The sequence below is a fragment of the Lissotriton vulgaris genome, unplaced genomic scaffold (assembly GCF_964263255.1).
Source record: "Lissotriton vulgaris unplaced genomic scaffold, aLisVul1.2 SCAFFOLD_637, whole genome shotgun sequence".
Classification (NCBI taxonomy): Eukaryota; Metazoa; Chordata; class Amphibia; order Caudata; family Salamandridae; genus Lissotriton; species Lissotriton vulgaris.
In genome coordinates, this window is record NW_028245984.1 from 465,322 (window position 1) to 492,913 (window position 27,592).

Here is a 27,592-nt window from a genome sequence, read left to right on the forward strand (position 1 = left end):
CTTTTGCCGCAATACCAGATTATGCCTTCCCAAGAATCTGGTACACCAGGACACAGTGGCCTTAAATCTGTGGCTGAGATCGGGATTAGATTTGGCCCACTGAAGTGCAACCAATCGGATTTTATTTCGGGTCACGACATACCCGCTTTGCCGATGTTCGGCCACCATGTCTGCTACATGCTTTTCCAGTTCTGGCCAATGTGGGGTGCCTCTTCTTAGTGCACACTTGCCCCTTGGCATACTCCGCAATGCTTGCTCATTTGCTCTCCAGGCCCGAACCATCTTCTCTGTCACTCCATATTGCCTAGCAGCAGCACAGTTATTATGTTCCGTGGCAAAAGCCACAACTTTGAGTTTGTAGCTGGCTTCATATTTCCTTCTCCTTGCCACTGCTGGAGCCTTGCTGAGTTCTAGACTGCCAGCCATTTGCTCTGGATGCGCTGCTGGAGCCTTGCCGGGTTCTTCGCTGTCTGCCATTTGCACGGAATGTGCTGCTGGAGCCTTGCCGGGTTCTTGACTGTCAGCCATTTGCACTCGATGTACGGTACTGGTGCTGTACAGTATGAACAGGTGCAGAGACGGTCTTCAACACCACACGTACGGTACGGCAAATACGCTATCTGGTCACGAGACTGCCTTTCCTCTTAGCAACAACCAGCCAATCACGGCAAGTGCTCTACTGCCTTCGGGAACATTCGGGAACATTGTACAGTCCCCTTTCTATGCCACGCCCATGCCAAGGGGAGAGGTGCGCGTGCCAAAACGTGCCAAACGTGTCAACACACAGGGCGCTGCCATCTTCGGCGCTGGCTGCCCATTACCATGTACCGTGTTTCGGACGTCCTGCTGCCTCGTCTGCCTGGGGATGTGCAAGCGGTTGGAGGCGCGTGTACAGCGGCAGCGGCAGTCGAGGTAAGACTCATGGCGCCATTTGCTCGCTTGTGAAGCGGTTTGACACCTTCGAGTGAAGTCCTTGCTATGAAAAAAACGCTCGCTTTCGATACTTCATGGCGCGGGGCCTGGGTGTGGACGTTGCCAAGGTCGGTGGCTGTATTTTTTGACATAAGGTGTGTTGTTTCTTGTTATTTCCTATTGTGAAGCGGTCTGACACCTTCGAGTGAAGTCCTCGCTATGACAAAAACACGCTCGCTTTCGATACTTGCACAATTCATGGCGCGGGGCCTGGGTGTGGACGTTGCCAGGGTCGGTGGCTGTATTTTTGGACGTTGCCAGGGTCGGTGGCTGTATTTTTTAACATACGGTGTGTTGTTTCTTGTTATTTCGTATTGTGAAGCTGTCTGACACCTTCGAGTGAAGTCCTCGCTATGAAAAAGCGCATGAAAAAATACCATAAAATTTTGTACCCGGCGTATAAGACGACCCCCGACTTTCCAGAAAATTTTAAGGGGTTAAAAGGTCGTCTTATACGCCTGAAATATTCCTGTCCATTTCTCTTTTCATAAGAAAGATCCCACATAAGAATTAAGAACCATTCTCGAGCTGAGACTGAAACAAGCGGATAAAGACAGAGCTATAGGATGTAGTCCTTGCACCAAAAATACTCGTTATTGCATCATGGGGATTAGATGTACCGCAATAAATCCTAAAGCTGCATATTTCCAAAGTCCACTTGTAACGAAACACTGTAAATTCCTAAGATGTTTGGTAGAAAAACCTCACTACTAGTTCAAAGTTCTCCCTTTCAGCCTCAAGTCCTCTCTCACTATTTCAAAGTGCAAGGCAGTGGTAGCTGCTTGCCCCTGAAACAAGAGATTATTAGTTTACCCTTATCTAGAAGATCTGTTAGTAAAGGCATCCGCTCCAAATACAGTAAGGAAACCCTTTCAAATGGCAGCAGCCATCTTGCAGAATCTGGGGTTGAAAATCAATTTTCAAAAGTCCACAATAATCCTAGGACCATATATAAGATAAGGCAATTCCCAAAATGTTGTTAAGATCAATCGAACCAGAAATCAGGAAGCTAAGAGATCAAGTAATTGTTATCCTAACAAGCCATCTAGTCATTCTCTTGATTGTGCAAAGCTAACAATCTTCTGAAAGGGGTTTCCTTTCATCAGGACTTTACTTTACAGTCTATGGTAACAGATGCATCCCTTCAAGGTCGAGGTGCTGACATAGAAGGAAAAATCCTATTCACCAATTTCGTGGTGTTTACCAGCTGTCCATCTTGCTCTGTAATAACTTCTCCCTTCATTCGAAACAAATGTATGTCTTGGTCAGACTGACAATACAGCAGGAATTTTGTTTGCTGAACAAGCACAGAGTAATACACTTAAGACAGTTGTCTCTGGCTTTTGGCTAATAATCCAGCAATTACGGTGATCTATCTGCCAGGCATTCCGAACTAGCAGATACCCTTTGTTGTTTGATACAAGGCCATCATGACTGGATCCTCAACAACCACAGTGATGCAGAAAGCTTTGTAAGATTGAGGGTATCCTCAAATAGATATTTTTGCAGATGCAAACAACAAAAAATGTCCAAACTTCGTCCCAAGGTATTCCCAACCTGTACGCATGGGGAATGCCCTTTTGGTCAGGTGGCCATGAAAATTTCTCGACTCTCTTCCTTCCTTCCATCTCTCTAATTGCAACTGTGTTGATTAAACTATTTTGTTTTAAAGTAATAATGATTGTCAGCCCCAGAATAGCTTCTATAGTGACGGTTCACTAATCTTCACCTATTTGAGGGACCACACAGGCAGCTGCTGTGCAGACCGAACCCTCTCTAAGTTCAGAGGCCAGATCCTACACTCAAACCTACCATAGATGAATTTAGCGGTTTGCTTCCTGATTTTTGCATTATAGACACTTAAATCTTCAACTAGATTGCATGACCATCTTGAGAGGCCCTCCACAAGGAAATCCTAGGCTTTCAAGTGGAAGAGATTCTGCATCTGGTGTATTCAGAATAACCATAACCCTGCTACATGCCAAGAGGATATGGCCATTCCATATCTTTTCCTCCTGGTGAGGTCCAGCTTTTCTTTTTCTCAAAAGTTTCCTACAGCAATTACATACATATAGAAGTCTCTTCACTAATGGCTTTCTTTAAAATGGGAGTTTTGTAGGATTTCTTAGAAGGAATTCAAGTTTATTAACTTAATCTTTTTCCCCTCAAATTCAGCCTTATCCACCCTGCCCTCTCCGCTTATTGGAAATTAACATAGTACTTTCAAAACTTATTGGGCCTCCCTTTGAACAGATAAATAAAGTGACTCTTCAAGATTTATTATGAAAGCCTTGTAGCCGTTACAATATCTGTACGCAGAGCCGATGAAATTAAAGCTTTATGCCCAAAAGAGCCTTGAACTGTTTTTCATAAGAACAATGTTGTAATGAGAACTCTCCTTTACTTTCTTTCAAAGGCAATGTCCGACTTTGTCAATTTTGTTTACCAACCTTTTTCCTAAGTTTATCTAATCTTGAGGAAATTATCCTTCTTTCATTTGATTGTCGAGTATTAAAATGTTATCTTGATTAAGCAAAAGAGATCAAACAAACTGACCGTCTTTTTGTGAACTAGTGTCCTCTTAGGACTGGTCTCTGTACTTCAATGTAAAGCATTTCCTAGTGGATTGTCTTTCATTTTCTGTTACCAATTAGCAATGAAATCTCTCCTACCTAAGCTTAAAGATCACTGAACTAGGGGAATAGCAGGATCCATGGTTCAGATAAAAAGTGTACCCTTCTCTGAAATATATAAAGCGGCTACGTGGAGATCAATACATACATTTACCAGACCCTATTGTTTGTATTCACATTCGAGAGCAGATGCCCAAGTGGGTCAGACTTCATTAGGCAGTCTTTTCAGATAGATATGGAAACTGTTCTGCCTTTTTTTGTTTTTTTTTGTTTCTTGTCCGCTTTTCTTGTTTTGTTTGTAGTGGGATGAGCTTGGTATTCTATTTATTGCTTATGAGTTTTGCTGAGGATCCCCTGACAGAGAAGGAAACCTGTCTTACCTATAATTTAAGTTTTCTTCGAGGGGGAATCCTTAATAAAATCAACGACCACTCTCTCACATCCCGGACAAGATTTTTAACGCAGAATTCTGTGCCCATGATCTTGAGCTTAGTGAAAATGTACTGTCAACTCTGTTGTATGATGAGATACTAGAGTACGGGTTGAAACCTTTAAAGGCACAGTGCCAGTTTTAATGTTCTAGGTATGCATGGTTTGAGTTGGAATTCTTATCATTTTAGACTACACTGATAATATACAATTATGTTTTTTAAAAAAAACTTAAAATAAATTGGGCCTATTCTAGCAATGTTTGGACTGCCAGGCCTATTTTATATACATGAATGCACCTTTCTTTTCTTTAAAAATGAACTTGTACATATATAGATATATATTTTGCAAACTGCTTCAGGTTCTGCAAGTCAAGGCTTATGAAATTAGTGAGTATCCACTGGAAGAGATTTCGGATTACAGGTAAACTGTTCCTTTCACCTTTTAGGATTATACCATATCTTCAGTCGTTTATGGAGCTCTAGTGAAACATCTTGGGTCGTATCAATCTAATTTTTATACATAGTTTGGGGTCAGTTGCAAGCTTAGGCCTTCCATTTTCATTTTTCACAGCAGATTATCTGCAATACCATGTGTATTGAAGTTCAGTGGGGACTTTTTCATTTTAACAAAAGGTTCAGTTTATTGGTAGTTTACGTACTACTTTGTGACCATATCTGACTGTTATAATTTTTGGTTTCTAATTTTCAGACTATTGCGGACGTCATACGAACATGTCTAGGACCAAGGGCTATGATGAAGGTGATGTATTTGACACAAAAAAACTTCAGTTAGCATTCATGTAATGGATTGGCACTCGCAGAGAGGGGGTGGAAGAGTCTTTAACATGGATAACAATTAACTGATGCATCTACACACCTACCTAGACTGGTACAGTACTGCCTGAGTTACTTGAAAAGGCCTTCTTCAGCTGATTCACTGGTGGTCTCCTCACTTTCAGTAGATGCCTTTCCATTTAAAAAAAAAAATATATTTTATTGACAGATTGCACACAAGGCGCAGCACTCCGTCCTCCGGAGGAACTGCAAGCAGGAAAGCATTATTTAGTGGGAAGCAATCTATACACTAGTTTAAACAGAACATTCACCCCACCCACCACACCCCACCCCCCCACCAACTCCCCCCACCCGGATCCCACCCTAACCCCTTGCACAAAGTCATCGCGTTCCTGAAAAAGGAGAAGTTCACACATAGCGTACACACTCCCTCACCCATGGCCCCATCACACCAGTCCCGTAGCATCGTCTTGTTGCACTGGTGGCTCCAACCACAGCCCACTATAATCTGCCCATCGCTTCCATATTTTATAGTGTTTCCTAGGGCGGCTCCTGGCCTCAAACAGGATGCTCCAGCCCCAAACAGAAGTCAAGGCCCTTCTTCCACACCACTACATGGGGTGCCCTGGGATCCTTCCAGGCCCGAACCACGTCCCTCTTAGCAACAGTAAGGCCTAGAAGCAACAGATGTCTTTTATCGATGTTGCCGCCCACTTGTTCCAAGACTTGTAGGAGGCCCAATTGTGAAGTACGAGGAAGGTCCCATCCCAACACTTCAGATAGGCAATCCCATACCCCTGTCCAGAACCCCGCCAAAGCTCCACAAGCCCACACTGTGTGCAGAAAGGTGCCCACCTCCTGGCCAAACCTCAAGCATTTGGGGGATTCAATCAGACCAGCCCGCCACAGTCTCTCCCTAGTGTAATAGGCTCTATGTAGGTATTTACATTGGATGAATTGTAGGCGTATGGCAATAGCCGCACCTCTTGGGGCTTCCAGAGCTTCCCTCCAATCTTCCTCCTCTTGTGCACCCACATCCCCTTCCCAAGAGTCCCGCAGCTTGTCAAGAGAGGGGGAGCTATGTGTAACCAGCGTCTGATAGATGCAGGATATTTTCTTGACTTCTAAATCCCCCATAAATACCTTAGCTTCTAGTGAGCTAAATTCGGGCAATGAGTCTAGGCCTTCTAAGCTAGGTGTAATGGCGTGACGGAACTGCAAGTATTTAAAGAACTGGGTTCGACGCATGCCATACTCCTCACTAAGCTCTTGAAACGATTTAAGGGTCGTGCCTTTCAGAACATGACCCAACGCTGAGATTCCTATCGAATCCCACCCGCGAAATGCATGCAAGGACGCCAGAGCCGGTATCCGACCATTCTGCCAGAGTGGGGTTTCTCCAGTTAACTTGTTCCACCATCCCATACGGCGTAGCGCCTGCTGCCAAATCTGAAAGACCACCTGGGTGGCCACGGACAACCTCTTACTCAACCTAGCCGAGTATAGGATTGTGTGTAGGGTGTCTGGTTCCATTAAATACCTCTCAAGGGCATACGCCGGGTCCACCCTGTCCCCATACCACCATTCGTTCAATATCAAAAGATGAGATGCTTGGTAATAGGACAAAATATTGGACGTCGCCAATCCTCCGCACTATGTCGATAGGAAACAGGTGCGCAGCGCCACTCACAGCACCCCCCGCCCAAAGGAATTGCCCCAGCGCCCAGTTAACCTGCCGAAACCACTGTGGTGAAATAGGGTAAGGGTGGTTCTGCAATTAGTACAGCAGGCGTGGAAGGGCAACCATCTTGAAAATGGCCAAACGGCCATAAATATTAAGTGTCATACGGGACCACGTTTTCATCTCGGACCGGACCCTGTCCCAGACTGGCACTACATTGCGCTCCCAGGAGACCGCAGGCAGATCCGTCAAAAACACTCCTAAATACTTAAGGCCCCCCGCTGCTACCTGCAACGCGGACGCCCAGGATCCTACACCTGTGCGGTCTCCCAGCACCCATAGTGTGGATTTACGTAAGTTCAAATTGAGCCACGACGCTTCCCCAAAAATCCGCAGTCTCTCCAAGACTCTTGGTCCCGACCTATCCAGATCTGTAAGGAAGAACAGGATGTCATCCGCATAAAGCGCGATTCTATCAGACGGTCCTGTCTCCCACTCAAAGCCTCGCATATGTGCGTCTATGCATATCCACACTGCTAGTGGCTCCATAGCATGGGCAAACAGATACGGCGAGAGGGGGCACCCCTGTCGAGTGCCCCGTCCAATGGGAAAGGCGGTGGACGTCGCCCCTGCTACTCTCACTGAAGCAGTCAAGTCAGTATACAACAGCTTCAGGTACGATAGAAAGTGGGGCCCAAAATTAAGGTGGGAGAGGAGTGCACGTAGATAGACCCAGCTTAAAGAGTCGAAAGCTCTGTCTATATCGGCCAGCAGAAGCGCCGCCGGAGTCCCAGCGCCCCGAATCGCCTCCACCGCAACATGTGCGCGCCTAATATTGTCTCTTCACTCTACGGGGCATAAACCCAGCCTGATCTGGGTGGATCAGCTCCGCTATATGGGGGAGGAGTCGATTGGCGAGCCCCTTGGCCAATATCTTTGCTTCAACATTTAGGAGAGATATGGGTCGATATGACTCATGTCTATCCAAGGGCCTCCCAGGCTTGCAGAACACCACTATTTCAGGTTGCCTCCAATCCGCCGGTAAGCGGCTGCATTCCCTGGCAGCTTCCAATGCCCCTTTAGAATGTGTACCTAATTGAAGGTGGTATTTCCTGAAGATTTTACTCTGGAACCCATTAGGCCCAGGGGCCTTTCCGGTGTTAAGCTCCCTGAGAGCTGTGCCCAACTCCTCAGCCGACGGGGGAAGGTCGAGACGTTCCCGCACCTCATCTGACAGCGCCTGTGGCGGGAGGTCTGCGATAAATTTATCAACTGCTGCTGCAGGGAGAGACTCCTGCGGGGCATACTGAGCAGCATAGTATAATGCAAAACTGTCCGCTAGCCGAGATTGAGTCTCCAGCCTCATCCCTAAGTCCCGGCAATGCCTGCGCCTGGAAAGCTCCCCGACAGATCGTAAACAACATCGTACTTGACTTGCCGCCCCATTGATATATCCTGCTCTGCGTCGCCAACCACACCTGCCGAGCCTTAAGTAGTAAGGACGCATAAGACTGCTGTTCCAGTAATAATTGTCCCACTTCTCTATCCTCCCTAGCCGCACTGCATCGCTCCTCTAGCTCCTGTACTTAAGCCGCGGCTGCCACCAGGTTCTCCCTGCGCTTTCTACAGGCCGCCGCACACCAGACTATGTCCACCCCACGAAGCGTGGGCTTCAGAGCCTCCCAGAGTGTCACGACGTCCGTTACCGATCCAACGTTGTCCTCCCAATAATGGGCTATGGCCTCTCCCATGTGCCTCTGATATTCGTCCTGCTGTAGATGCCATGTGGATAGGCACCATCGGAAAGGCTGCCGCCCCTTGTCTAGCAAAAGGTCAACGGTGACCGGGGAGTGGTCCGAAAGACCCCTTGGCAATATGGACGCGGAGTCCACTCTCCCTACCATTCCTTGGGGGACGAATATGTAGTCAAGTCTAGAGAACGATTTATGCATCGCCGAAACATATGTATTTTCCCGACTATGTGTATGGTGATAGCGCCACGTGTCCATCCAGCCCATCCCCCGCACCATATCTCCCAGTTTAGTGGGCGTGTCTGCAACCTGTCCTTCCCCGGTCCTACAACGATCTATCCGGCAATCCATGACATCATTCCAGTCTCCCTTGACCACCGCCATTACCTCAGGAATTTCGGCCCATACTGTAAACAGCTTTTCTACCAACGACCACTGCAGTGGGGGAGGGGCATACACACTTCCAAACACCATGGATTCCTCACCAACCATTCCTTTGATAAACACACAGCGACCTTGTGGATCAACCCACTGCGTCGAGTGGACATAGGACACTCTGCGGTGAACCAAGATAGCCACCCCTCGGGAGTCACTCGTGAACCCAGCATGGTAAACCTGCTGGTACCCGTATCGCTGCAGGCTAAGTGTTTTGGTACCCAGCAGATGCGTCTCCTGCAGTAACAGAATTTCTCCAGTATTAGGGGTGTCTTTCATAGATTCACATGCTTGAATATTCCCCGTCGTCGAAGTTGGGAGTCCCACGGTACATAAAATAGCAGTAACATATGCATGTATACATGAAAAATATCATAAATAAAAATATACATACATATAATGTAATAAAATTGTAAATTTTAAAAGTACCATAGAAGATAATAGGCTCATTGAAAAGCCCAAGGGAGAACTCACTTTAGTAGCATATTAGTGTCATTATGTGTAGGTTAGTGTCATTACGTGTAGGTTCACATTCCAGCCAATCAGGCTGTAGCCTCCTCTAGAACCTTCTCCTCAGAAGCCCAAGTCCTCAGATTTTCTACCGCACGTCGTGTGAAGGGAGTCTCCCTGAGCTCTGCTCAGTTTTTCTTCTACTCTAGCTGTTTGTTTTCTTCAGAAAAGGTCTTCAAATAGGAAATCTTTATTTAAAGCCTGCCCTTCTTGTGTTAAATGGCGCCATTTCCGTGAGGATTCACACAGTAAATGCCTTTACTGTCTCTACCCAGACCACGAGGTTAAAAACTAGAAGTACTGTCGCACTTTTCCTCCCAAGACTCTGAGGGATAGAGAGGCCCGTCTCCTTCTGTGGCTACAGAAGTTGAAGACTTCAGAGTCTGTGGTTTCTGAGGTAGAAAGTTTGTCATCTGGTGTTTCAAAATCCTCTCAGAAGCGTGGGTCTGAAACTGAGGTTCCATCTCCTTTTCTGAAGAAAAGTAGACTGTTTGAGTCCTCCAGGATTGTTTCTCCACAGGATTCGCTTCAGGTCACGTCTACGGGACCTGGTTCTCTGACGTCTGCGCCCAAAGCCTTGCCTTCCACTTTTAAATCTGGCATGGGCTCGTCGACGCGTCCGTCGACGTCTTCAGCGACGACTAAGTCAGTGACTGTAGCCTCTACGTCGACGACGACCTGTACTATGTCAACCAGTGCTGCGTCGATGACTATCACCTCGTCGACGACAGCCCAGGAGGTGAGACCCATTACTTCTATTGTGAAGATGTCGTCGACGAGTGTCCAATCAAAACCGTCGACTAAGTTATCGTCGACGCGAACCCAGTCGACTAAGATCAAGTCATCATCTAAAAGCAGCTCTTCGACGGGCCCATCATCGTCGACGGCTGTCTCGTCGACGGCGCCTCCGTCGACGACCATCATATCATCGTCGACGGCTGTCATCCCGTCGACGTCTACATCGTCGACGAGTAAGGCTCCAATCTCGTCGACGGCTCCGTAGACGGAAAAGAAGTCTTCGTCGACGAAGAAAAAGCCTTCAATTTCAGCGTCGATTACATCTGACGACGCAGACGCCTCAGGTTGATTCTAAGACCGCATACGTCTCGTCAACCTTTGGCCACAGCTGCCACTTTTACAGTGGCTACTGCTTCTTCTTTGAGGACAGTACCTCATTCAACTGAGTCCAGTGAGAAGTGGAACTCCTCTTCCAGACCAATTGTTTCAGTCTGAGGAAGAATCCGGAAACGATTCAGAGGTGGAACTACTATTTGGACAGGCATCTAGTCCATCTGATTTGAACATTAAGTGCCAGGAGTATAGTGATGAAGTTGACTAAGTGGAAAACGTCGAAGATGGGAACAAATTATTTCCTGTTGACGAATCAGAACCAGTTACTTCGGAGCCGGTTACGCAAATACCATTATCTTTGGTCATGAACCTGCAGCACATGCTAGATGGCTATAACAGCAGGTTCCCTCCATCTACACTTGCCTCTCCAGCACCACAATTGCCTCAATCTTAACTTTCTCAAGCACCTGCACCTTTTCCACCCGCGTCACCAGGGGGTACTCGTCCTGACACCGACAACGAGGATCCTGATCCTCGCAACACTGACGACGACAATGAAGTCGATATGAATGAGTGGGACAATTACAGGGCTCAAACACCTTCCACTCCGCCCACCTCACCTCTAGCATCGCCTCCAGTGGACATTGCAAATTTCCATAATTTGATGGTCCGTGCTGCAAAGCGTTCATCTCGCTGTCGAAAAACAACATGAAAGTGAATGTTTATTGTATGATTTTTAAGGACCTTTCACAAAGGCAATCCCACACAATACCAATCATTGACTTTATTTGGCAGGAGGGCCTTAAATTAATGGAACATCCAAATTCGGTACCTGCAGTTTTGCCCAGATTGGACAAAAAATATAAGGCTCCGGCGTCAGCCTCGGCCTGTTTGGTGTCACAACCGAAAGCAGATTCAGTTATAACTCGGGCAGCACAGAAAAGATCCTGCAATCCTGCTACACCGCTCCAGTCTCCTCCTGATCAGGAAGGCCACAAGTTGGACTCTATAGGCAAAAAATTTACAACAATGGCGGCTACTACTGTGAGGGCGGCTAATACTTTAGCTATTTTGGGCCGTTACGACCGCCAGATGTGGTCCGAGATTGCCGCACTGATTCCTCAAATACCCGATGTCATTTGTGCAGAAGCGCAGGCCATTATTCAGGAGGGAGAGATAATTTCATCCGAAATTATTGAATGCGCGCTCAACATTTCCTCCACGGGCTTTCGTCAATTGGCTGGGGCTGCAGTCTTGAGGCGTCAAGGCTGGTTGAAGTCTACCACCTTCTGTCCAGAGGTACAAGCAAAAGTCCTGGACTTGCTGTACGACGGGGATTCGTTGTTTGGCAAGCATGTAGATGATGCCCTTGAGGCGATTAAAACGGACACCGACACTGCAAAGTCCTTAGCTACCCTCCAGTACAAGAAACTGCCGTTTCGGGGGGCACGAGGTAGAGGCGGAGGTTCCTCTACTTTTCGAGGATCAGGTCCATATCGTTCGTACAACACCTACAACGATAACCGGCAGAGGGGTTCCTACCAATCCCAGAATCGTCAGTCCACCACCAGACCATACCAACGAAAAACAACATATAGAGGTGGCTCAAACAATAAAAAGCAGTGACGGTCTCAGTTCCTTTCTTCTGCCGACTTTAAATCTTGGAGGTCGCATCTCAAAGTACTTTTGCAAATGGTCCGAAATCACCTCCGACCAATGGGCCCTTAACGTTATCTCCAAAGGACATACCCTGGAGTTTACAAAATTCCCTCCCACTCGTCCACCTTCGGGGCTACCCTCTCCCCATCTCAAAGAACTTTTGGCCCAGGTAAAATTGATGATCAAAACAGGAGCCATCGAGGTAGTGCTGCAAGGTCAACGCGGCAAGGGGTTTTAGTCCCGGTTCTTCTTAGTCAAGAAAAAGTCGGGAGAATGGCATCCAATTTTTGATTTACGGGCCCTGAACAAATGTATCATTTCGAAAACTTTTCAGATGTTAACTCTGCTTCAAATTCTGAATTATCTCAACCCAGGGGAATTCTTTTCAACGATCGACCTCCAAGACTCATATTTCCATGTGCCAATTCACACCAGACACAGGAAGTATCTACGCTTCACAGTCGGACAGCTGCACTTCCAATTCAAAGTCCTTCCATTCGACCTTCGATCAGCGCCGAGGGTCTTTACCAAGATCTTGGCCCCGGTAGCTGCCTTCCTGCGTCTGCAAGGCGTCCAATTTTATCCGTACCTGGACGACTGCCTCATCAAGGCCAAGACTTTTCAACTGACGGAGCAGCACACTCAGCTCTGCGTCTCCCTTTTCCAAACCTTGGGGCTTTCAATCAATTGCCAGAAGTCACACTTTCATCCGTCGCAAAGGCGAGATTTTCTTGGAGCCTCGCTAGATTCTCGGCGGGGGAAAGTGTTAGTTTCCCAAGAAAGACAGGACCGCATGGTAAAGATGGTGCAATTCCTACAGTCAAAACTGTACGTTTCTGTTCGAATGTTCAAATCATTCCTTGGCATGGCTTCCTTGTGCATCCAACTTATCCCCAATTGCAGATTGCACATGAGGGCTCTACAGGAGGAATTAGACAAACAGTGGAAACAGGTGTCAGGGTAATTCGAGGACAAGGTCCTTCTAACACCTCGCATCCAGAAAGCGCTGGAGTGGTGGGCTCACCCTCCAAACATATCTACGGGCCGTTCATTCCAAGACGAACCTCCGACTCTGACGCTTACAACAGACTCGTCTCTCGAGGGATGGGGAGCGCATCTCGACGGCATGTCTGTAAAAGGAAAGTGGACGGCGACCCAACGTACTTGGCATATCAATCGCCTGGAACTCATGGCGATTTTCTTGGCCCTAAAGTCCTTCCAGAGGTTAGTGCAGAGACACTCTGTTGGTGAGGACAGACAACACCACCAGCATGCACTACATCAACAAGCAGGGCGGCACAAGGTCTCTCCTACTTTCACAACTGGCACAAGAAATATGGGATTGGGCGATTCATCATCAAATTCATCTCGCAGCCATCCATGTGCCGGGTGTGGCCAATGTTCTGGTGGACTCACTCAGCCGGGCGTCATCAGACAATCACGAGTGGGAGCTCAACCAACCAACCGTCGATTTTCATCTTCCGGCGGTGGGGCCAGCCGCAGATGGATCTTTTCGTGACTGCTACCAACAGGAAATGCCAACGCTTTGCAAGTCGGCATCCCCACAGAGAGTCGAGCGGAAATGCATTTTCGATCAATTGGTCGAACGACTTCATCTACGCTTTCCCTCCACTTCCTCGCCTGTTACACAGGATGAGGTTTCAACCTTGCCACATCATCCTGATTGCACCCAAATGGCCGAGGCGTCCATGGTTCACAGACCTGCTCCTATTTTCACAGTCCGACCCGATACCGCTCCATCCTCTACCTCACCTCCTCACGATGAAGCAAGGACAAATCTGTCACCCGGATCCAGCATACCTCCAACTCCATGCCTGGAACCTGAATACAATGAATTTGCACGTCTGGATATCGACGACGACTGCAGAGAGGTGTTAGCGCGCGCTCGCGCTCCATCCACTATTAAAACCTATCAGTTAAAGTGGAAATGTTTCTGTGTCTGGTGCTGCACTAAAGATTTGGACCCCATGACTTAAAACCTGAACAGATCTTGCCTTTCTTTTTATCCCTGGCGAGATCAGGACTTTCACACTCAACTCTTAAAGTGTTTCTGGCGGCGATTTCCCGCTTCCGTCATGATGGTTCTACATCTCTGTTCCTCGAGAATCATTAAGCAATTTTACAAGGGCCTTTTTAGGATGTTTCCACCTATCCGTCGCCCTCCACCAGCTTGACGCTTAAATTTGGTCTTGTCTCAACTGCTTCTACCTCCATTTGAGCCTATCCACTCTGCAAGTCTAAAATTTCTCACATGGAAAGTTGCTCTCTTGCTCGCCTTGACATCCTCGAGGCGTGTCAGTGACATCCAGGCATTTACCATACAGCCTCCTTTTCTACAATTCTCCAATGAGGCTGTGACATTGCGAACCAATCCTAAATTCATCCTGAAGGTTCCCAGTGACTTTAATCTCAACGAACCCGTAATCCTGAAGACTTTCTTTCATGCTCCGCAAACTCCAGCTGAGCGGTCATTACACTCATTGGATGTGAAACGTCGTCTCAAATTTTACATTCAGCGAACTGCAACTGTCAAAGTCAGATCAATTGTTTGTGGCGTATGGCCCAATTTGCAAAGGACAACCTGTTACCAAACAGACCATAACCAGATGGATATCCTCTACCATATCCTTTTTGCCACCAACGGGCTGGGAAGCCCCTTCCTTCTCCAGTTCTCACTCAACTAGAGCGGTGTCTACTTCTGCTGCCCTTTTTGCGGGGGTACCCCTGAGGCAGATCTGCAGAGCTGCTACCTGGTCGAGCAGCCATACTTTTACAAAACACTACTGCCTGCAATCAACAGACGTCGCGGATGCGGCAGTAGGTCAAGCGGCGCTGCGGAATCTTTTCCAATAAAAGTGAGCCAATAAAAGTGAGCCTCTGTTGCTACCCGCCTCCGGTCATAAAGGTTTTTTCTAAAAATATTTTAATATTCATTGCATTTGACTGATATGTTTACCTTACTTGCTTTGGTATATCACCTTTATGACTTATGTGATGATTTACTGCGTTCTACTCTTATTCAAGCATGTGAATCTGTGAAAGACACCCCTAATACTGGAGAAGAACAAAAGTTACTTGCCTGTAAACTGTGGTTCTCCAGTATTGGTGTCCTTCATAGATTCACATGCGACTCTCCCATCCTCTCCTCAGAGGCTCTCTTCTCCTCCGGTACTTTTACTCACTTTGTGCTACGAAAATCTGAGGACTTGGGCTTCTGAGGAGAAGGCTCTAGAGGAGGCTACAGCCTGATTGGCTGGAATGTGAACCTACACATAATGACACTAATATGCTACTAAAGTGAGTTCTCCCTTAGGCTTTTCAATGGGCCTATTATGTTCTATGGTACTTTTAACATTTACAATTTTACTACATTATATGTATGTATATTTTTATTTATGATATTTTTCATGTATACATGCATATGTTACTGCTATTTTATGTACCGTGGGACTCCCAACTTCGACGACTGGGAATATTCAAGCATGTGAATCTATGAAAGACACCAATACTGGAGAACCACAGTTTACAGGTAAGTAACTTTTGTTCATCTGCTCTTTCCTTTTTTCCCAACCTCAGAAGTGCATCCCTCTTCAGTTTATCAAGCAGACCCCCTTACATTCCAGCTCCTGATCCGTACAGATGCCCTAGGAGCTACCGGCCTGAGATCATCAACCGCCATCCAGGTACATGTAAAGCAAGGGCCTAGGTGTCAGGCATTGCGTGACGTGTACATACCAATTGTGAAGAACTTGGAGACATTGTGCATTGTGGACCAAACCACCGACCCCCACACCACCCCCCGCCCCCCATACCTCAGCAACATTGAAGTACCTGTCGCGTTATGGATCGTCGCCCGCCCCCAACGGGAGGCCGGGAACCATCCATCACAATGGATCCCCATGAACTACCCACTCAAAATCCCACATGAGGGAACAAAGTCAAATAAGTAAACCAGTAGATCATACAGTACAAATAATACAATTGGGTGACTGCAAAGCAATCAAGTGGGTGATAAGACAGCTCGTACAAATAGATAAGGGGTCAAGCAAGTAATACAGATCATTGCAGGGTGTTAATAGGGTTCGAGATAGTAGTACAGGTGAATTTAGCCATGAGGATAGCTTTTACTTCTTTTTTGAAGAGTGTAGTGGAGGATATAAGCCTGGTTTCGGGAGGGAGTGAGTTCCAAATCCTAGGCGCCATTCCTGAGAAAGAGCGCTTGTATGTTTTCTCTTTCCGGAATCTTCGAGGTTTCAGCAGAAGATTGTTTGTGCCTCTCGTGTTTCTGATTCCCCCAGAGATTGTCAATTTCTGAGCAAGGTAGCCGGGTGAGTTTAGGTGTACCGCCTTGTGTGTCATGCAGGTGATTTTCAGATGTATTCTGGCTTCAAACGGCAACCAGTTCAGGGATTTCAAGTCAGGGGTAATGTGGGAGTGCTTTTTTGACCCAGTGATGAGTCTCGCTGCAGCATTTAGAGATGCTTTTAGTGGTGCGGTTGTAGTTAGTGGGAGTCCGCAGAGGGCGGTGCTACCGTATTCAATTCGTGGGATGACTAGTGCTTGCACGGCAGTTTGGAAGTCTTTGGCTGGGAGGTAGGGTTTAAGTTTTCTCAGAGTATTGATCTGGAAGTTCGCTCCCTTTGTTGCTTTGCTGATATGTTGCTGCATGTTGAGATTGGTGTCGAGTGTTATGCCTAAAGATTTTGCTGATTCCACGATGGTGGGTTGGACATTGAGTGCGGTTAGGAGTTTAAGCCAATGTTCAGTGGTGGATATCTTCGCTGGAGGTGCGATCAGAAGGAACTCTGTTTTCAGGGCATTGAGTTTGAGGTGATTGTCGGCAAGCCAGGATTGGGTGCATCTGATCGTTGAGTTCAGGAGCAGGATGTCATTGGGTGATTGCAGTTTGAGGTAAAGTTGGGTGTCATCGGCATACATGTGAAAGTGTACATTGGATGCTTGTAGCAAGGTGGTGAGAGGTTCCATGACTAGGTTGAACAAAGTTGGGGATAGAGAGGATCCTTGGGGGACGCCTAGCGTTACAGGTACTGGCGTGGACATCAGGTTGTTGCTCTTGAATTTCTGCGACCTGTTGCGGAGAAAGGAAGTGAACCATTTGAGGACAGTTCCAGATAAGCCCATTCTTGTGTTTAGTAGTTCCAGTAGATTCTCATGTTTAACGGTGTCGAATGCGGAGGAGAGATCAAGAAGGAGAGGAGGCAGGTGTCATTTTGGTCTAGCATTTGAAGTGCGTCGTCAATTATGTGAGTCATAGCAGTTTCTGTGCTGTGTCCTGCTCGGAAGCCTGACTGGTGAGGGTTGAGGAGATCGAATTGCTCAATGTGTTTAGTCAATTGTAGTTGTGCGCATTTTTCCAGCAGTTTGGCGAGAGTGGGGATATTGGTGATGGGACGGTAGTTGTTGAGATCAGAGGGGTCGGCTGTTGGTTTCTTTAGTAGAGGTGTGACCTGACCAACTTTGAGGGAGTCAGGTATGCTTCCTTGTTGGAGAGAGCGGTTGATGATTTTAGTCCAGAGAGGGAGAAGCAGAGGGGTAAAGTCTTTTACTGCGAAGGCAGGGAGGGGGTCCGTGAGGTGATTGGATGGTTTCAGGGTGCCGAGTAATTTGCCAATTTCTTCTTCCGAATATGTGTCAAAGGTTGACCATGTCGCATTGTTTTTTGGTTCAGCGGGTGCTGGGCATTTGGGTTTGGAGTAGAGGCTTGCGTCAATGAGGATCGCTTTTTATTTTGTCAGTTTTTTGGATAAAGAAAGCAGCGAAGTCTTCACATGAGGGTGCCTCACGCCCAGTGTTGAGTGGTTGTGGTTGCTCCTTGGATTGCGATTTGATTAGCTCAAACAGCTTTCTCGGGCGGTTCTTTGCTTGGTTAAGTTGGAGGCGGAAGAAGTCCGATTTTGAGCGTTTTATTTTCCTGAAGTAGGCGTTTCTCTTCTTCAATTCTTTTAGGTGCATTGCAGAGGGGGCTGATCTCCAGGTCCGTTCTGCCATTCGCATGTCTCTTCTATCTTCGTTGAGACTCCCGTCGTACCATGGTTTGGAGATTTTAGTAGAGACTCTTTTAATTTGCATAGGTGCAGCCTCATTAATTATAGAGGTCATAGTGTTGAGATAGTGGTCAGTCAGAGTTTGGACATCCGAGGCGCCTGCAGGAGGGAGTAGGAGATTGCAGCTGTTAGGGGGCAGAGAGCCAGGGTTGAGCTTTTTCGAGTCTCTTTTCCAGACTTTGGGCTTGGAGAGTTGCACCGGGTTGACTTTGACTTTTTCGTTGATAAAGAATGTGATAATATGATGATCTGACCAGTCACAGGGTTGGATGGATTCGAGTTGGATAGAGTGCTCCTTGGAGATGATCAGGTCGATGGTAGAGCCTTTCTCGTGGGTCGGGCTGTTGCATATTTGGGTGAGGTTCAGGGCATCGAGGACATTTTTAAGACTATTTACCACCGCGTCGTTGCGGTCATTCCAGCGGAGGTTGAAGTCACCAAGGTATATTTGGGTGAGCTGGCGTCCGGAATTGGTTGAGATCATATCCATGATTTGTTGGGAGAAGGTGAGGTTGTCCTTGGGTGGGTGGTAAATGCTGTGCAGAGAGCATATCGGTTTGCCCTCACTAATAATGTCGAGGCAGATGTATTCACAGGATGTTGGGGATGGTAGGGATGTGGAATTGACTTTCTGAACAGAGAGGTTGTTCTTGTATATGCATGCGATTCCGCCACCTATTTGGCCTGTTCTGTCGAGCCTGATAATGTGGTAGTTGGGAGGAACCAGAATGTCCATTATGGGTGTCGAGGATTCAGTTAGCCACGTTTCAGTCAGGATGATTAGGTCAAGGTCCTGCGATGAGAGGAGTTCAGCAATGGCTGCTGAGTGTTTCGTGGCCGATCTGCAGTTGAGAAGAGCGCATTTGAGACTGGGTGTGTAGAGGGTGTTAGATTGTTCTAGCGAGAGAGGGACTTTTCTAAGGTTATTGGGGATGGAGGATCTGCTGTTTAGTGTGGGTGGTCTAAGGGGATTTGGGTGTATCGTGGGAATGTTGCGGTGTGGGGTGCTTGTGTGAGTTTGGGGGGCTGGTTCATAGGAGCGGAGAAGGGTGAGTGTGTCGAGGTCAGAAGAAGAGTTGTGGGTGCGGCGAGGGCGGTTGTTGCGATTAAGAGCTGGGATTGATGTCAGATTGGGGGATAGCTGAGTGCGAGAGTTAGTCTGAGAGGTGGGGGACACATTTGGCGGGGAGGTGTGGATGTGTGAGGCGTTGCAGGGGCGATGCTGGGGACTACGGGAGTTGCTGCGCCTATGAGCAGGGATTGACGCCTGGTGTGGGGCGTGATGAGGGTGGGGGTCCGCCGGCGGAGTAGGAGACAGGTTGGGAGGGGGGGTGGAGGTGGGTGGGCGGTGTATGGGGCGTGTGGAGAGTAGTTCTTTGACGTGAATGTCTTCTTTGATCTGAGTGAGGGTGGCCGTGATGTATTCCATCGTAGGGTAGGTGGTGGGGGTGGGAGTGGCAGTCAGGGGTGAGTGGCTGGCCAGGGAATTCGTGTGCAGGTGGGAGGGAGGGCTGGTGTTCGGGCAGGTCTGCGTTGTGTTGGAGCGCGGGATGGGGTTAGGGAGGCGAGAGGTTCTGGTCGGTAGGGGAGTGGATGAGGTAGGGAGGAAGTTGGTGTTATGGGTGGGGGCATTGGCGGTAGGCGGGGGGACCACGTGTAGGCTGCGAGACTGGTAGCCGTGGTGGGGGTGAAAGGAGGATAGTAGGGGCTGAGAGTAGGAGGGGAAGTGGGATTGGAGATGGTCCTGTTGAGGGGAGGGGGCGTTAAATTAGGAGAGGGAGTACGTTCTGCGAAGTTGATTAGAGGGTAATGAGGACTGAGAATGGGGGGGGATAAAGGGGGGGAATTGTCGGAATGCGTGTTATTCTGGTGCTGGACTAAGTTGGGAGTGTTATGGGTGGGGACTGTGCTGTCAGCGACGAGCGGGGTGTTAATGCCCGCTGTAGGTGTGATAGGCGTGTTGAGGGTATGTGTGGAGGTCCGCAGGTTGGTAGAGGGGGCGGGGGAAAGAGCGGTGTATGAGGGGGAGCGATCTATGTCTGTGATCGGGTGCTGAGTTGGGATAGTGGAGTTGTGGGTAGGGGATGGGAGGTCAGGGGTGGTAGGTGTGTCCCTGATTGAAAAGTATGCAGCTGAGAGGTCATGGTTGGTGGGATTGGGGGAGATATGCGTGTTTGTCCGTGAATTGGAGAGGTGTTCTTTGAAGGTGGGGAACATGTTGTCGAGCAGTTCCAGGTTCCTGTCTGTGTATTGTGATGGGACAATCCCGTTATTGTAAATAGTGATAGTGGCTCTGCCTGGAAAGACCTGGGATGGGGAGATGGAGAGAGTTTGGCTGTGTGCGGATTTTCTAGTCGAGGAGACAGTGAGTAGGGTGAAGAACGCTTTTCTCCATTGAGCTCTGCGTGTGGTGTGGAAGATGATATCGGTGTTCAGGGATCCATTAACCGGTGAGAAGTAGGTGTCAGCAAAGGGCGTTTCCGAGTGTGACCTAAGGAAGTTGTGTTAAAAGCGTTTGGCGGCTTTTTTGGTGAGTGATGGTGGGTAGGTGACTTTGTATGTATGTTTGCCGATGGGGTCCATGTTGCGTTGCAGGATTAGGTGGGTATGGGAGGATGCAGTAGTGGACTATAGTGGTACCAATGTGCAGAAAGACATGTGTGCAGAAAAACAGGTGCATACAGTAGGATACACAGTAATAAGTTATAAATTACAAAGTGACACTAGTAATCAGCCAGCCTATCCAGGATATGAGAGTGAGCAGTAGGGCAAATACATACGGTAAATTGTAAGGTACAAGGTGTAAGAATAGGCATAATACTGATAATATATAAGGGTAGGGTACAATGGGTGAGTGCACTAATGCACTATAGTTGATAATATTGATAGAATATAGAGGAAGGATCCAGATACACAATTTACAAGAGTCAAAATTCAAAAATCGAGGGTGACACTGGTTGTCAACTCAAATAGTGTGAGGTAGCAATCTGTGCATTTACAAATGTTCAAAATACAAGTAAAAGTGGCACTAGTGAGGACTCCTAATATACGAGGTAATAATCTGTGCATACAGGTGTTCAAAATACCGGTATAGGTATAGTACTACAATGGTGTGTAAACACTCTGTCATATATAAGGTAGTAATCTGAGCAATACAAATGTTTAGAGTAAAGCTTGAGTGTACTAATGCAGTGATGGCAAACACTCTTTCCTATATGAGGTAGCAGTCTGTGTAGTACAAAAATTCAGAAAAGGCTATGAGAGCAATATTGCAAAAATATAGTAATAGGTAGGCATTCTTTCATATATGAGGTAGTAATCAGATCTAAACAAATAATAAAACTATAAGTAAGAGTATAATAAAACAGTGATAGGCCGGCATTCTGTTCTACTAGTCTAAAATACTATAATCCAATGAAAACTAGAGACTAGACTAAAATGGCCGCCAAATAGTTCAGATCAGGCTAGTAGTCCTTTGTTTGTTGCTAAGCAGGCTGGGAGAAAAAGAGAATAGTCCTCTTTTTGCTGCTATTGCTATTAACGAGTGTCAACTTGTCAGTAAGTGGATGTTTAGACCACTGTTTGTGCAGTATCAGAATATGTTAAATAGGAATTACTTTGTCAACCTACATGTTTGGGGAAGTCACTTCTTCCATTGAATCACTATTTGGAAACCTATATAGATACACAAATGAAGATTCAGATTTGTGCAAAAATGTTTAATTATAATGTGTTAATGAGCTTTTTTGGTTTCTCCTTTTAGATGCTTCTGGATCCAATGGGTGGCATTGTTATGACCAATGATGGGAATGCTATTCTGAGAGAGGTAAATGATTGCTTTTTACATTTTAACCCCTTCCATGCTGATGACGGCCCCCATCCGTCATGCATTACAGTGCTCGTGTGCTCATGACGGCTGGGGGCCGTCATAAAGCCATTGATTCTTCAATAAGCCTAGCACACGAGAAAAATCGGCCCAGCATGGAAGGGGTTAAAGCACATGATTCAGGTTTGTACAACATTTTGTGGGTAATGCCTTTAAATGGAAAAATTCAAATTAACGATGTAAAATAAAATTAGTGTAAGCAGAAATATAACCATACTGCCTGTACAATTTGTGTGCAACCAGGCACAAAGGTGAAAGCTAAGTTTAAGGTGTGAGCAGACATTTTTTAGGTTGAACTTATTGTAGGTTTCTATGGCTTTGCGTTCCATTTAATGCATAGGCTGATTATTGATTTACGTGAATGAATTCTCTGTGTATCGGATATAGGCTGAGTTACAGGGAGTCGTCAAGTGGCCTGGTAAATCATAGATGTATCTCACTGTAGATGCCATTTTCAGGTTCTTTTTTAAAAGTTTTTTCCTTTGTATTCAAAATGCTGAATGCGGATGGGAAGGAAGGGATTTCTTTTGGGGGGGGGGGGCGTTGGTGAAAAATGCAGATAACTAGGGCATAAGTCTTCAATTTTTAAACTTGCAGTGACCTGTTCACCCTTTGTTTCCCCCTTGAAATGTCGATGTCTGATCCTTGTAGATTTATTCTTTCTGGGTGTGTACCTTGTGTTCTTGTGGCTACAACGACCTTTATTGTACAATTATTTAATTAATTGGTCATTTATGCAGCGCGTGGCTACAACGGAGGTGTCCGTACGCTAACAACGGATTCAGCAGAGGGAGAAAGAAAGGAGTGGACTACTGGCAGCTGAAAAGCCAGGATTTCAATGCTTTCCTAAAAGCTTGTTCAGTCTCTGACTTACAAAGGTGGTCAGGCATGGAGTTCCACAGAGACACAGTTCTTACTGAGAAAGCTTGACCACCAATCCTGGCTTTAGAAAAACGAGGAATACTAAGTAGTTGCTGGAGATTTGATCTCAAGACCGTAGTCTGATGATATTTCCGGAGTCTGTGTCTCAGGTAAACAGGGCCCCTATCCCTGGTAACTATAGGTGATGGTTAGACCCTTAAACTCTATCCTCCTTTGGAGAGGCAGCCAATGGAGACTCCGCAGGTGGAGAGAAATGTGGTGACGGAGAGGCACATTTCAAATTAGTCTGGCCGCAGCATTCTGAATAAAAGTCAGTCTTCGAGTCAAATAAGCTGGAAGACCCCAAATATAAGCTATTGGCATAGTCTAATTTTGATGTAATCATAGCGTGAACCAGTCTTCTACAGTCAAGTTCATATGTAGTAGATACAAGAATCTCCGCAAGGCTTTTAATTTCCAGAAATAGGACGAGGAGACTTGGGAGATCTGGGCTTTACAAGAAAGGTGTGTCAAATTTAAACCAGAGATTCCTAGCAGAATCAACTGGATCAGTGAGGGGTTTTCCTCTGACGCCCATCAGAGAGCGGACGACAGGGTTGTTTGAAAAATGATACCTCCGTTTTGTCGGTGTTTAATTTCAAGCAGCAATCCGTCAAATAGGCCGAGATGTTAATCGGACAATTCGTAAAATTTTCTAAAGCTGCCTCAGAGTGTCCTCTAAAAGGGAACACCAGCTGAGTGTCATCAGCATAGGAGACAGCTTTCACTCCCCATTTCTCTACTAGATAAGCAAGGGGGGTAAGATTAACATTAAATAAAGTGGGGGTCAGAGCCGAACCTTGGGGAACCCCACACATGTGGTTTAGGTGTGGAAACATGGGGACGGAGAAATGCTTGCTGAGACAGGCCCTCTAAAAACGAGAGAAACCAGGCCAACGTGGTACCCTTCACTCCCAGGTGCTCAAGTCTCTCCAGCAGGATTCGATGAGACCCTGTCGAATGCTGCAGTTAAATCAAGCAGCACAAGCATTTCGGAGCTGCCATGGCCGAAGGCTTCACGTACAGTTTCTACTACTTCCAAAAGGACTGTCTATGTACTGTAACCAGTTCTAAAGCCAGATTGGGAGTCGGGATAAGTTAGATAATTTGCTTCTGGATTTCCTTCTCAAGGATTTTGGCCGGGACGGGCAGGAGGGAGATGGGCCTAAAATTCTTGAACTCTTCTGGATCGGGGTCCGCTTTTTTCAGAATCTGCAGGACAAAGGCTGTTTTCCAGGTGGCTGGGTAAATGCCATTCATCAGGGAGGAGTTCCAAATAGGGTTAAGTTGCTGATTGAGCCAAGCCGCCAACAGTAAAAAAAAAAAAAACGTAACCGGGCAGGGATCGCCGGGCGAGCCTGATTTACATTTACTCAATTCTAGCAGAGATGCTTCTGGGCCAAACGCACAGAACTCGGACCAGATTCTGGGCGGGTCTAGAATGGCTTTTTAGCAGAGTTGGAGACCCAGCCGGGAAGAAAGATGAATAGATAGATTGAACTTTCTCCTGAAAGAAAATAGATATGTCCTGACAAAAGGAAGGGAACAATCGTACTATCCAGAACCATCGGTTTAATAAAGTCTTGAACAATCTTTTTCTTTAACTGAATTATCAGAGGACTTGATTTGGTTGGCAATATAGTCTCTGATGTTACATTTTAGCCCATGGAATTTTTTTAAAGCTGTTCTGTAAGTGCACTTGTCCTCCGGATTGTAGGCTTTACGCCATGCACGCTCCAGTTTCTTACATACGCTTTTCTCCAGCCTGTGCATATCTTTTTCCCAAGACCTTGAAACCATTAAAGAAAATTGCTGGCCAGTTCTTTTGATTTCCTGGGAACATGGTTGCAATTAGTTACCAAAGCTTTGTAACCCTTTTCTTCCTCTTGCTCCAAATCATTTAACTCTAAGGTGCAAGAAGAGGAGCCTATGAAGGTTTGCCAGATTATTTATTGGTATGGAAGGTGAATAGGGGGCAGATTTGTATTTAGACTCAGACAGAACTGTTTCTGCCTAATGCAGCTGCCACCAAGGTCAAACGTATAACCACCTACACTGAGGAGCCATAGTGTTAATATTTATTAAGGAAGGGAGAAATCATTCAGGTCTCTTATCCTTGCTGCTTTTATGTTGTCTCTCATTAGAGAAGTACATCCCACTTGTGGTTTTCATCCAGCAGTTTTTTTCATGGGAGCATCATTAGGCTAACACTAGAATTTCCAATACTAGGATCATCTTTTACTATCCAAGCCAGTGAATTCAGATACTCTATAGAGGGAGGCCATGTTAAAGGTCGAAAAGGTAGAATGTTCCTTTAGAGAACGTGCAGTTCATTTAAATAAGTGTCCCTGATTATTAGACATGAATCATGCACAGTGGTAGTTTCTTACAGTGGGTGTAACGGATAAATCAGTGTGATTTATCTGGGGTGCTGGCTGCTGTAGTGGCAGCTCACCCACTTGAAACTGGTTTCAGATTTAGGGTAGTGTACTGGCATTGCTGTTTGATTATTCATATTTATGTTCTTATGATCGAGGCAAGCTCGTTCTGATTTTTGAAAGCTTCGATATTTTTTCAGGTCTAAAGTTTTGGCACATGATTGTTTGATGTCCTATTGTACAGATAAATGTCACTAGTGGCGTGTGCAAACTTGCCATATCTTTGATACTTATTCACACTGCTGCCCTTTTTTGGAGATGACCAGTGGAGTAGTAGTTTCCATGAGGGTGAGATGTACGTTCTTCACTACATTTGGTAATTTTGACAAGTTGGAAGGTAGATTTAGCCATTTTCACATTTTTGCACACTAATCCCTCTGATAAATGCTTGGTCGGCCTTGGGATGCTGCTTGTTGCCTAAGTGTCTGCCATGGTATCAGCAGATCTTATCAGGGCCTTTATTTTTGGGTCCCTAAAGACTGGTGGTTTGACAGATGCCTTTATTTTTCTACCCGTCTTAATTTTAAAATGTGTACTTGGAAAAAACACTTAATCCAGTTAAAATTACAGAAACATTTATCTGCTGTAGCTGCTAACTTGCTTTCTCTTTGCCCGCGTTGAACCGTTAGAACACAGGCTGGGTACAGCTTAGTCTTTGAGGTCCTCGTCCCACTCCTGGCAGTAATATGGGACTGGATAATCCAGATTTTTATAAGTGAAGGCCCTATTCCCGGTGGAGACACAGAGCAATTTTTCGTTCAGCCCCTCCATTTCAGTTGTATATTTCTTTGAGTAACTTACTTGATAATATCTAAACAGGAAGTGCACCACTTAACATTCTCATTTCTGCAGATTCAAGTCCAACACCCGGCTGCCAAGTCCATGATTGAAATCAGTCGTACACAAGATGAAGAGGTTGGAGATGGAACCACGTCAGTCATTATTCTTGGTAGGAATTTGAGTTTGCTACAATCCGTATGGTATATAATCTAGTTTTTATCTAAATCAATGCCGGTTTTTTGACAAGCTTTTTCCCCAGTTGCCCCTTCCAGTTAAGGCTTTTTTGGATAGTGTGCTTTGGGGAAATAATATATCTGGGGCTTTTACCTGCCTTGTCTTAATGTCCATTATCTTAATCCCATTGTGCTCATTACCTCCTCCTTATGCCCAGACACGTTATCCCAGTATAGTGCCTTTCTGCTGGTTTGAATGGAGTGCACATCAGTCCTTTTAGGCTGGAGCTATAGATAATGCTTCTTTGACTAGTGTGTTAGGTTGGCTTGCATTGAAGCACAGTGAAGCCGGGCTTAGCCCTCTGAGGTGTTAGCCAGCTATGCACTGCCATTAAAGTAAATGCTCAAAGGACATTTAATATATTGAGATTTGTGTCATTAGTAGTTACCCTTAGAAAATCAAAGATCCTACTTTTTGTAGCTCCTGATGAAAAGCATGTTTTTTCCAGCTATTCCTCTTTGACTTTGTTGCAGAGTGACTTTGCGATCAGTGTTACAATGAATATATGGAGTAAATGCAGCTTTAATTTGGTGTTCAATATTATATATCCCTGATAACTTTAGTAAATACTAATGTAATAACTTATCTGAAAGAAACAGGTTAGTGTTAGATTCCTTACCTTAGAATATCCCCAGGCGTCAGACTGGATCCGGAAATTTTTGCGTAGCAGTACCCCTGCGCGTCGGTAGGCGTTGTCTGCGGCTCCGCGTCCGTCGCTGGCGCCGGGATGATGTCGTCGGAGTACTTAGACACCGCCCTCGCGCGCTGACGTCAGTTCTTCTTTTTTCCGCGTCAGCAAGCGCAGATCCGGGAAGAGCAGTACTCCTTAGTCAAACAAATTTTATTGATTGATTAGGTAGAAGCATAAATACAGCTCTCCAGTCGAGAGATCACTGCCAAATAGCAAGACATGTCTCAGTGTTATTACAAACCCAATCAATAGAAAGAACTATCTCCCCCGCCCCCCCTCCCACCTCCCCCAACTACCCAACATCCCCGCTACCCACCCCTTATCCCACTCTAACCCGGTGCACGTGATCACAATAAGCCTTTATCACTTGATTATATTGTATTAGGCATTGTGCGCCCCTCTAGGCCTGAAGGTCCTCATCCATATGTAGCCCATCTTCCGGTTCTGCTGGAGGCTCCAGAGTCAAACCCCTATAGTCTGCCCACCTTTTCCATATTTTGTAATGTTTTCGGGGGCATCCTCTGGCCTCAAACACCGGGCGCTCCAACCCCATGAAGTAATCTAGTCCGGCCTTCCATGCGCCCAATGGTGGGAGCTCGCTCACCCTTCCATGCCTGT

The 27,592-nt window shown here is 46.3% G+C and overlaps 1 protein-coding gene across 1 annotated transcript in view; it reads left to right on the forward strand.

Moving 5' to 3' along the window:
• Positions 1-27,592, forward strand: part of LOC147666195 (T-complex protein 1 subunit gamma) — a 205,537-nt gene that overhangs the window by 39,763 nt on the left and 138,182 nt on the right. The window contains exons 3-5 of the mRNA XM_086949220.1: positions 4,746-4,796; positions 21,788-21,850; positions 26,122-26,218. Of these exons, the coding sequence (XP_086805346.1) occupies positions 4,746-4,796; positions 21,788-21,850; positions 26,122-26,218 (211 nt within the window). The remainder of the gene's footprint in view (positions 1-4,745; positions 4,797-21,787; positions 21,851-26,121; positions 26,219-27,592) is intronic.